Genomic DNA, 12,600 nt, shown 5'->3' with positions numbered 1-12,600 from the left:
CATTTTAGAATTAAATGTTTTCCATCCTTGGCAAGCAGTAGGGGGCACGAAATCTTCAGTTGTCCCTGGGCGCTGAAAACCCTAGCTACGACTCTGCGTGGAAGGCTATTTGGTACATGGAGATTCCTCTGAGAATCACGTAATTTCCGCTTCACTCCTTTGCTATAAAACAATGACTTCCTTCCTATGCTTAATTCAAGCTTTTCGTGCAGCCAGAACTGGTTCCTGCTCTCTGTACATGCTCCTTAAATGCATGTAGTTGCCATTTTGCAACATACTCAAATCTATTCATGTAAATCAAACTAAAACACAAATTTGAGCTTGCTGCATAATGTAACCAATTGGATACAAACTGTTTACAGCTATAGTTTTGAAAGTTTCAGTGTGACGGTCATTATTGTGAGTTGGTGTGTAGGGTGTGGGCATCATAATTTGTGTTTACCAATTTTTGATTTTGTTTTTGTTGTTATTTTGATGTATTCAGTTTTAAAATTGGTTGAACAAATTTATAAGATATGTATTATTACATAAAACTGTTATTACGCATTTGACTATCGTATTTTTTTTCTTTTTTTGTAAAAGTTAATAATATTTTTTCAAAAATTAGAACAAAACTTAGTTTAGATTTTTTTCTAGTATTTTCCCTGTTTTATTTGATATCAATTCTAATGTATTTTTTAGTTTAAAAATAAAAATTCATGCATTTAAGTGTTAATGCTAACAGAAACACCTTTTTTACATTATTATCAGCATATAAATTATCATTATTAATATCGTTCACATTACTAAAGTGCAGCAGCAGCCGATTTAGCGGTAGTTTCTGGGGGGGGTTGAAATTCGGGTTTTGAGCCTGTCTTTTAGCCATTTCGCCATATGATATTTTTCGCTTGACTAAGAATAAAGGTAATTTATATTTCTTGGGAAGTTATGAACAGCCACAAAGAGCAGCCATTTGCACTTTAGCACTTAAATGCAGCTGAGGAAGATTGTTCTGTAGGTAAACCATCGAAATTTGTCCTGCAAAATTTATAAATATAACATTGATTCTTGTTGTTTGGCTTCTTATTTCTGAAAAGAGCCCATATTGTAGGTCGGTTGACGTAAGTGGGTGGCAGCTGTAAATGTACAATAACAGGCATAACGGTTAGGTGAAACTTATAATCCGCAGATATATTTACTTGTATTTGAGATACAAAAGCGATGAAAACAGTATTGAAAGGGGTCAGGGACGTAATAAAATGAGTTGTGAAATAAGCTATGTAATGCTTATTTTAGGAATGAAACTATATGGGCATCTGCCAGTTTTCCCTAGATTTTATTTGCCATTGTTGTATTGCCTTTTCATGTAGAATTTGTTTTAGGTGAGTGCAAGGTACTGGGGATACTTAGCTCCTCTGCTTCATAAGTACTGCTTACTTCTTTAACTACTCTGTCTCCTGCTTCGTTACCTTTCAGGCCTACATGAGCTTTAACCCATATAATTTGCATATAGACTTTATTATTATATTGTAAAAATGTTTTTCCGCAGCTGTTGTTCCCACGGTTAGGAGTTAAATCGGGTGGCATAAAATAACTTTGAAGTTACTGTTTTAAAGTAACACACTATCGTACTCGTCAATTTTGGAAAAATTTGGCAAAATTTGCATTCTCTAAGCAATATGCAATCTATTTATAAAAATATGACGCCTTTTAAATACATATAAGCGAATTTCAGTAAATGAAGATTTGGGGGGGGTGAGAAGGCTGCTTCAAACACAGATTTAAATTTAAATTGTGTATGTAAATCATAACAGATCACCAAGCGTAAACTATATTCGTGATAATTTAATATTCATGTGAAATCTGTGCTTGGAAAAATCTTGAGAAGTTGTCACTTTATTCATCCAAAAATTTCGGCAGCAAAACTGAATTTTGGGGGTAGTAACGTTATTTGTATCTCAGAATTTCTGGAGTGAGCCATATATTTTAAACTTATTGGAAAATGTATAACTTCAATAATTTGCCGATTTTACAGTAAGTGTTTCTGAGGAACGAAAGCAAAAAGAATATTACAATATTTGACTGTACACATTTTTAATTACAATGGCAAGAGATAACAAAAAGGTTTAGACTGCTCAGTTTATTTCCTGCAATTTTCAAATCAGTTACGCAGCAAACAAAAATTGAACTATACATAAGTATACATTTTCCTGTACAAGAAAAATAAACTATTGTACAAACAAATCACAAAATGGGAAAATCATTTTTCCCTTTTAGCCTGGTAAATAGTTCATATAATATTAAGGATTCAAAATGCTTTTGCAAGTTTCTTTTGAATTTCTTTCCATGGAATTTAGAGTAGGCATTTAAATTACATCAGATGGTACCCAATATAAAGGCAGCCACATTTCATAAATTTTGGTACGCTGAACATGAAAGTAACAATTAATGTTTTATGTTAGTTCCAGCTTTAAACACCTCGAGGAATTCTAGAAATCTAAGAAGCATTCGTTAATTTTCTCACATAAAAGAATTTTGTCAAATTTATAGACGAAAATACGCAGGCCTATTTTCAGCAGCGGAGGATATTTAAAATGATTTTCATCTATTTGTAACATTTCATAAAATGTATGAGTATAATTTCAGATAAGGTATGCTTATTTAAACTACGGATTTAATGGTCCAAAAATTATTGTCATCTATACTCAAGTTATGAATTCGAAAGCAACTTTTCAATACTCTATTAAGAGCAGCCTCGGAGAACATGTCAACCGGATGAAAAGTATTTATTCTGCAGAAGGCGTTAACTGTATGGCAGTGGCCGAATAATACAAACGACAAACTCTGTGGTTTTATGGTATCAACTGCCAATGTATTATAACCATGCGCTCGATGTCTCATAACAAAAAAATAATATTATTGTACATATAGTATAGTTCGACCGTCTGAAGCTCAACCCTGGTTAGCATTCTGCCAAAACACATAGACTCGTCCAAAAGGGGCGGTATTACTTGCTGCAACGTGAAAGGTCTTCTCTTCTCCGGAAAGAGCTATGCTGGAAGGAAAGAAAGTCCCCATCCTTCCACCCTAATTTGAGAATAATTAGGTCCGAATGGCGCATGCGTGTTTGCGCTCATGGTTGCGGATGATGCGGTCGAACTATACAATCAAACATCGTGTGCATTAATTGTGTTGTCAAATTTTTTTAATATAGTTCAATACTGCTAGATATTAGTGGATTCTTTTATACAGTTTATTTTTCGAAGTGCATTGAGCTATACGTTTTAAAAGTAAGTGAGTAAAAACAATTAAACATAATAATGAAGACAAATAATTAGATATGAAATGCAGTGAACTACAACATTCTTCAGCAAAATGCCATTTAAAAAAAAGTAAAATAAAATTTGAAAGCATTTTATATTACGCCCAAAGGTTTTTTTTTTTTTTTTTTCTTTTTTTTTTTTACAGTTTTGTGTGTTACCTTTATTTATTAAGTATCATGTTCTTCGCCATAAACCATAAAATTAAGTTCAACAGCAATATTGCAAAATAATTTTAAAATGAGCATATCTTTAAAATTTCCGATACACAGTCTCGCGTTTGGAGATAATTTTCTTTCCCTTCTCCGTACAGTATTGCCATTGCTCGCTTTGAAATCTTTGAGTTTGTTAACAAAAGATTCGTTAAAGTTTTACATAATATGAAATAGATAATTAAACAAATTCCAATTTGGTCTTCCAGATGCCAATATTCAGGTGGAAACGTACGTTATTCAAAATTTGATGGCTCTAGGTACCGTTGTTTTATACCAGTGCAAGAAACAAACATACATTTATGCAGATTCTTCATTATTTAATTTTTTTAAATGTAATACAGGTCTCTAATATTTCGTGGCAACAGTTTAAAAAGTGAATCAATGTTTATAGTGAATCAACATAAAATGCCAAAACGAAATTAATAGTCTTTCTGGGCAACCCTTGGACTAAAAAAAATTTTAAACGGCTTAAAAATTACTCTTCTTATGTATTTGTAAGAATAAATGCGATCAAATTCCATGGAAAGGAATTTCAGCTCAGAACTACGTATCAGAAACGACTTTTTCACAAGTTACTAATATTCCTGCATTCTGACAGAAATAAAACAAATTAATTCCGCTGCTTAGAGAGAAAGTTGTTGCAAAAAATCTTTGAAATGTGTTCAAGAAATGGAGCAGTCCGTTTTAAAGAAAATAAATATAGGGACTCTCCTTTCAAGACGGCTTCGTGGCCTTTGTGGAGAAATTTTCAGCTGTAGTTAGTTCGAGACTTAAAAAGCTCCCGAGCCTATCTTTACGCATTAAGCCACTTATAGAATTTGATAAACAGACATCTGTCAAGGTTATAAATTACGTAGAAAGTTTTTCTTTTTCTTCACTCGCATACTGTACAAAATGAAATTTGAACACCGATATCGTACAATATATCTCACTGATGCGAACCAAGCCGCAGGATTTAAAAAAAAAATAAAAATAAATAAATAAAAAAAAATAAAAAATAAAACCAAACATCCAAAAAGCATTTCGGCGACGTGTGATAAGTCAGCAGCCGGACTGATCGTATTTCACAAGAATTTCGTTCGGTATGGCAAAATTACGTGGTACATATGCAAGGGATTATGGTATTAAATCATACAGAAGACAACTTTTAAGTAAGCCTTCAACTCTAAAATTTGTTGCTGTGAATCGAATCACTATGTTTAACTAAGTTTGAATCAAAGTTTATTCCCTCTTTTTTGGGGGGCAAGCAAGTTTAGAAATTTTCTGGTAGTAAAATATTCGTCCCTGAAGGGACACGTGAATAGAAGAGAATATCATAGCAAACAGAAAGTCTAATTTTCTTTTAAAATACCGCGAAATGCATTTTATAGCTAAAGAAGGATTTCGTGAAGAGAATAAAACTGTATGAAACTGGATATTACAATGTCTCATCTTCTGTTTTAATTATGAATAATTAATTTGTGTTTTTAAATTTAATATAGTATTTGAGAATTAGTTTAAACAGCTACAAATTTCAAACATGGGAGTTATTTCGTGTGAAGATTTTGGCGCATGTAAACAATCAATCCGGCTGCGACATTTTAACTTTCAAAACTGAAGGTTATCATCCTCCGATGGCACTTAATACACACAACAAATCGAGTCTTTGGTGTTTCCTGCTTGTTTCTTTTTTTACAAGAATAGTAGACTCGGAAGAGGCTCTAAAAAGCACACCGAGACCACACACAATACTTTTTTTTTTTTTTCTGGGAATGGGAGTCTTTGTACACACCGGATGTCACCGCATTTATCGCGGCTCACACACACATACACACAGAAAATCGCCAATCATCCGCAGGATTCGTCAGAAGTGCGATTGGGAATGAAGTGACTGGTCCACAGATCGCTGAACGTTCACCTGAAGAGCAGGCCTAGCAGCAAATAATGTAACAAACAGGCAACGACGAAGTAATAAGCTCCAGATTGGTGGTACCACCTGTGTGCGAAGGGAGCTGCCCCGTTTACCAGCTCCTCGTTTTTCGCTCGATCCCTCTTGGGCATCTTCTCCACTGCCTCTGCAAAAAATTCAAAAAAAAAAAAAAAAAAAAAAAAAAAAATTATTTAGTGTTTAAGCAGTTTTAAAAACATTTCTCGACTCTGTTTAAATTACATAATGACATTATAGAATGATCAAATAGGATAATCTTACAGATAAAGAAAAGATGGGGTTCACCATTTCCAGTTTTGTTACTGTCCATATTGTAAGTATTTCTAAATACTTTTATTGCTTATTTTTGTACTTTATTGTTGTATATTACAAATATTAAACATATTTTAGTATAAAAGTAAATTAGAATGCAGAATTGCGCATGTAGAATTTGAATGTTTAGTAATTTGAAGAAAGAATGCGAAAACTACCCGTGACAGAATGAGATCAAATTGGTATGACCACGAAAAACAGAGATCTGAAATTCTGTGGTTTCACTTTCCTTTGTCATTTTTAAAGTAATGCTGTGAAGGAATGCTTAATTCTGTGAAGGAATGCTTATTTCTGTAAAATTATTTACTTCTTCTATTTCTTTACGTATTCGTTTGTCTTTATTTGATTATTTCTTTTCAGAAATCATACAGGAGGGCTGGGAATGCAACACTTAGATCTGGAAATGAGATCTCTGTCAAACGTGATTGCTACCAGTTAAGATTTTACTGAAAGAGATAAAAATGGAAATAAAAAACTAAGGCCAATGCCAGTACTAATGTGATTGTGAACTGAAATAGAAGCTAAGGTTAAGAGATACATTCTTTAAGCATTTTCACCAATTGCAATACAAGATGCGATAAAAGTTTGATCAGTCCTCAAATGATTTCCATAATGGCAACTCTGGACAAACCAACTCAATTTAGAATATTGTACCTTTGGTAATACAGAAACATAGCAATATTTGCTGACGCAATCCAAAATTGGACTGAGATAGAAACAAATTATTTGTGGATATATTATAGAGACAAACTATTTGCAACATTCCTAACAGTTGCAAACAGACTTTAAAAGTTTCTTATCAACGCTATGACGCAAGAGCGAGTAAAAACTTTCTTAGGTAATATCTCATCAGTTAAGATTCCGCCACATATTTGTAATAAATAGATTTCTATTAGATAAATTTAATTTTTAACAGTACTGAATTATCAATTTTAATAAATGACTTTTTTTTTTATCTGACTTCTAAGATTCTTCTAAACTAATTACACTAATAATGGCGTTGTGGCTATGAGCTGCGCATATATATTAAAGACTTTTACAGAATGTTTCTCCAGGCTTCCAAATTTTTTCCGGCTTGAAAATTTTTGAGACATTTATTGATTGTTTGCAACAAATTTACTGATTGTTTTTTGCAACAAATTTTAAAAATATTTGCAACAAAATTTTAATTTTGTTAATTTTGTTGTTGCTTGTTTTCAGCATTGAGTTACATATTTCAAATCACTCACAGTATTCTGTTCTTCCGAAAAATATTATTAATCAATAGTTTTCGTAATATATTATCAAAGAAGGACTCCTTCTTTTGGACTTTCTTTTCCTCTTATTCTTAATCAATAATTTTCATAATATATTACCAAAGAGTAAGTCAATCTTTTGGACTTCCTTTACTTCTTGCTAACCAGTCAGAATATAAACGGCGAAACAATCGATAAATTTAGGTTAATCGAGTTTGCTATATGATCAAGTAAGAATTACTTTTCAATTTTTTTTCTTTCTTTGTTTAATAGTACGATAACAGGACATTATTCACAGTCATCGAAAGCAATATTCTTTTAATTTTATCCGTATCAGAAATTTCCTAAAGCAGATGTACTTTTTATTAACTAAATTTAATAAATTTTCCATATTTAAATAAGGACTGGGTGAAAAATACTAGATAATGAATGCACATTAGATACGTTTCATTTCATGGATTTTCAAAAAATTATCATATCAAAGCAGGACTGGAAATACCATAATAGAGAAAAAACATCATCTTTGTAGTTCATATATTTGTGAAGTATGTAAAATTATCGGTATTAGGGAAAATTAGTTTCTTGAAACGATGAAGCTTTTTTAAATCTGCTATGATATAATATTAAAATTCAAAACTTTAAAAGCAAGGCATTTATAGTTTTTTTTTTTGCGAATCAACCTACTATATACACTGGTTATCATTAATCAAGGAAAAATCACAAAAATGACGATTACCCCAAAAGTTATTTATAGAATTTAATGAAACTGACCCACCGTATACAATACATAGGAAGGTATAAAATAACATGAAAAGAAATTACCAGATAATTATGGTGTGTAGAAAAAAGAGATAGAGGGCGCTGCGCCGCCCGTATGTTTAGCTAATTAAGAGTTTCGGCAGAGAGGGTTGAGAGGTTGATGAGAGTGGTTGAGAGTGGCATAAACTAGATACTCTGTAATCTGTACTATATAATATTTGTACATAGTCTTCTCTTCATTAAATAGATTTAGTTAAAGGAAAGTGTCTTTGTTTGGCCAATAGAACACAAGAACCACCGATAAAGAAGATGTAAGTAAGTTATTACATACATCAAGTTTTTGGTGCATCGGCCGGGAAGGTGAGTCATTTCATTTTATTTGCATGCAATTTATCTTTGATAATGAGTTTTGAAGAAACCGTCGAGAGAAATAGAAAAATTAGAGGTTCGGTTCGTACCAGTGTAACAAAATTAATAAGGAAATTGGATGAGGAATTGCAAAGCGAGAATCCGAACCTAGAAGTGTTGCAGGAATCGCTTTCAGTGTTAATCGAGAGAGAAACTAGCTTGTTAAAATATGATGAAGTTATTAATGCTCAAAGCACTGTTAAGGAATTAGAGACAGAAGTAGAACATTGTTTAGAATACAGCGAATCCATCATTAGATGTAAATCTAAAGTCAATAGATATATTCAAAATGTGGGTAAAACCGGAACAACTTCACAAGTTTCGGAAATCAAAACTAATTATAATACTAAATTGCCTCGCATTACCTTAGAAACTTTCAGCGGCGATTTATGTAAATTTACTGAATTTTGGGCTCAGTATAAAGCTGCCATTCACGAAAATAATACGCTTCAAGATGTTGAGAAGTTTAACTATTTAAGATCTTTACTCACCGGTTCAGCTGCAAAAGCTATAAGCGGATTGCCATTAATAGGAGAAAACTATATAAAGGCCATCGAAATCTTAACTGACAGATTTGGGAAAAAAGAAATATTAGTTAGTGCGCATATGAACGTTCTCCTAGCTTTAGAGCCAGTACGCCGATCAAGTGATGTATCCAGTTTAAGAAAACTATATGATGAAATAACAGTTCAAACAAGAAGTTTAGAGACATTAGATATTAATTTTAATTCTTACGGCAATCTATTACTTCCTATTTTATATAAGTGTATACCGCAAGATTTAGTGTTACAGTTTAGTAGGGAGCAAAAGGTCGACACAGAGTCAACAGTGTCAGATTTATTGTTGTTTCTAAAGAGAGAAGTAGAAGCGCGCGAAAAGTCACTAACTCTGGGTCTTAAACAACAAACACTTTCGATAACCAGTGAAAGAAATACCGACAACTATCGTAACAGTGTTGCTCCAATTAAAAAGAAAATGGTATCAGCGGCGACGCTTAATACATCAGTCGAAAATTATATGTGCGACTTTTGTCTTAAATCTCACCTTTCTAAAGACTGCGACTTAAGTATTTCAGAGAAACACAAAGCATTATACGATCAATTTAAGTGCAAGCGCTCTTTAAAAAAGGGTCACAAAAAACCATTTTGTAAGGCAAAATGGGTTTTAAGGATCTTAAGTTTTACTAACGTTTATTTTATTTTAAATCTTTACTATCACTTCTTATTTTCTACTTCCGGCCAGAATTATAAGCGTGAAGGATTTTATGCAAAGTTTGTCTGGCGAACGCCAAGTACTTAAGTTGTGGCTTTTTGCCAAGCAAGAGAGAGGAAGCAGTGAGTTCGAAGCAGGCCGCTTACCTTAGAAGTTACGCAGTTGCTATTTGCCTTCCAGGCCAGAGGTTTTAATCCTCTTGATAAATTAAACGTATTGTAGTGTTCACAGTCTCTGTGCTACATACGCTTCCTGTTATTATAAGGCCAATCTTCCACGTGTGTTATTCTAAAGTTAAATTAGAGTTTAGTTTTATTTTTATACCTTTTACGTTAGACCCCGAGTGGAGGGTCATTGTATTCCGAAGTACGGAAGTCATTGTATATAAAGAAAAATAAAGGGTTTTGTATACCCTTCGTCTGTATCCTGTCTACTTACTACAATTAGTGAACATAGCTTTAGTAAGCTCTCTGTTCCTAGTCAGGTCATTGTATGTTTCCGAAGAAGGTTAGAAGAAACATTGAACCTGATAGTGGCGCCCAACGTAGAAGAATAACCATGGCCGAGTTTCAAGAAGAACCTGTGCTGCCTGCAGAAACGGCTCAGAATCCAGAAATGCCAGCTGCCGCCCTGGAAGGATTTGGGTACATCGTCCAGACCATGCGCGCTTCGATGAAACCAGAAGCAACGTTTAACGGAAACTCACCGGTAACCAGTTTTTTGGAAAAATTGGATGACCACTTCATGCTCTACCCCGTGCACGAGTTTCAAAAAGTTACCTTAGCTACCAGCGCTTTGAGGGGCCAAGCGCTTAACTGGTTCAAATGTATCGGCAGAAGTCTCTTGGGTCAAGCAGGAAGTCCCACCTATACTTACGAAAATTTCAAGACTGCCCTACTAAAAGCCTTCCCTGTTGTAAGGGATCGTGCGAAATTAGAAACGGAACTTTTTAGTATATATCAACAAAGAATTGAAAACCTCTCGAGCTTTATTTTAAGAAAAATTCACGTTTTCAAGCTCTTGTATGGAAACCGTCCGGATCCTGAAATAATTCAAGTGATTTTGCCGAGGTTACTACCCCAAGTGCAAGACTTTATTGAATTAAGAAATCCGACTACACTGGAAAAGTTATTTGAGCTAGCAATCCAGTTTGAAAGTAGAAGAACGGCGGACGTCGAAAGAAGACGCCAATATCAACAGCGAAACCAATTTGGTACGCCAAGACTACAGCAAACTCAAGCATACGGCTACGGAGAAAAAGCGAATCAGTGGGCAAGGAAACCCGAGCATTCAAAAACAGCCGGCGAACGTCGACAGTTCAATAGCAACCCAGGAAAAAAGTCTCAAGGCCAGGGGAAAAAGAAGGAAAGCACGGAAAGGAAAAATAATTTAAACTAAAACGGATTTCTGCTGACGAGAGGGTGCGGAAATCCGAAGGCCACGAAAACCCCTCTTCCTACAAGTTAAATACAGTAATGGTGAAAAATTTGACTCTTCCGAAGATTGAAGTCTTGGTGAATAATATCCCGGCCACCGCACTCCTGGATACCGGCGCGCAGTGTTCCTGTGTGGCGGAAGTCTTTTTTAGAAAGTATTTTCGCAAATACCGCATATATAATGCGGATAATACGACAGTATTAGCGGCGCAAGGAAAAGAATGTAAGTGCGTAGGTAAAGTACCTTTATATATCCGTATCAAGGACGAACAAGTAAAGGTGATGTTTTTTATAGTAAAGAATTTGCAAGCACATTTAATCCTAGGAATAGACTTTCTTTCAGACGCACAAGCTACACTGGATTTTAATGAAGCGTCCCTTAGGCTGACAATGAAACCAGTGCGTGTAGAAAAGGTTGAACCGCCAAGGTTAAATCTTGACCACCTGCCTAATGACGAGCAAGATAGAATCCGACAAGTGGTAAGTGAATTTGCTTCCTTATTTAGTGATATTCCAGGATTTACTCAGGTTACTAACCATAGTATTGACACCGGAGATGCATTGCCAGTTCGTCAAAAACCATACCGGTATGATAAGAATAAGGAAAAAATTATAGAATGGCATATTACCGATATGCTACGTAAAAAGATCATAACGCCCATCTCAAGTAGTTATGCTAGCCCGGTGGTTTTATGTAAGAAAAATAATGATTATCCTTTGGAGCATCCAAAAAGGTGGAGATTCGCTATTGATTACCGTAAATTAAATTCCATAACGAAATATCCGGTATATCCGTTACCGATCATAGAAGAAATTTTAAGGAACATAAAATCAACCAAATTTATGACGACTTTAGACTTAACGAATGGTTATTTTCAAATAGGGGTCAGGCCTGAGGACGTGCCTAAGACTGCTTTTATAACCAAGTCTGGCACTTATGCATTTTTGCGTATGCCGTTTGGCCTTTCTGGGGCCCCAGCAACATTTCAGCGATGCATGGACATTGTGTTAAGACCTGTTCTTGGAAAGTCCACATTTATCTATTTAGACGATATCATTATTACTAGTGATAATCTCGACCAACATATACAGGATTTAAGACAGGTGTTTTCTTTATTAAATGAGGCCGGTCTAAAAGTTAATGTCGAAAAGTGCAAATTTGCAGCCACTGAATTAAAATATTTAGGTTACAAAATATCGCAAAAAGGGATCGAGACAGATGAATCAAAAATAATCGCTGTACAAAAGTATCCGACTCCAAACACGGCAAAGAAGCTCTCTTCTTTTCTAGGACTTTGTTCATATTATAGGTCCTTTATAAAAGATTTTGCGGCTATCGCTGAGCCATTGTTAAAATTAAAAAGGAAAAAGGCAAGATTCTCGTGGACGGCCGAAGCCAATAGTGCTTTCGAAAAATTAAAACAAGCATTAACGCAAGCCCCTGTGTTGAAATTTCCTGAAAAGGATGAAAATTTAGAAATTTCAGCGGATGCTTCGGATTATGCGGTAGGAGCGGTACTTTCGCAAAATCAGCAGCCCGTGGCATTTTTTAGCCGAACTTTAAATCAAACACAAAGAAACTATTCCGCGACCGAGAGAGAGGCACTTGCAGTTCTGTTAGCAGTGCAAAAGTTCCGAGTCTATTTTGGAAAGGCGCCGATAACAGTATATTCTGATCATGCGGCGGTAACTAGATTGTACTCAGGAAAAAATTTATCCCCAAGGTTAATAAGATGGGCACTCAAGCTGCAAGAATATAATCTGGTAATCAAGCATACCCCCGGAAAGGAAAATATC

General features: G+C 34.6%; 1 protein-coding gene across 1 annotated transcript in view; it reads right to left on the bottom strand.

The window, feature by feature from the left end:
* Positions 1-2,056: 2,056 nt before the first annotated feature.
* LOC118195348 (uncharacterized) overlaps positions 2,057-12,600 on the bottom strand; it is a 32,643-nt gene continuing 22,099 nt past the window's right edge. Inside the window, exon 5 of the mRNA XM_085811478.1 lies at positions 2,057-5,568. Within this exon, the coding sequence (XP_085667604.1) occupies positions 5,408-5,568 (161 nt within the window). The 3' untranslated portion in view covers positions 2,057-5,407. The remainder of the gene's footprint in view (positions 5,569-12,600) is intronic.

This window comes from Stegodyphus dumicola, chromosome 2 (assembly GCF_044657685.1).
Source record: "Stegodyphus dumicola isolate Sdum_Otavi_A_Nest chromosome 2, ASM4465768v1".
In the NCBI taxonomy this organism is placed as follows: domain Eukaryota; kingdom Metazoa; phylum Arthropoda; class Arachnida; order Araneae; family Eresidae; genus Stegodyphus; species Stegodyphus dumicola.
Note: the sequence above shows the minus strand (reverse complement) of the source record. Positions and strands in the feature narration are given on the sequence as shown.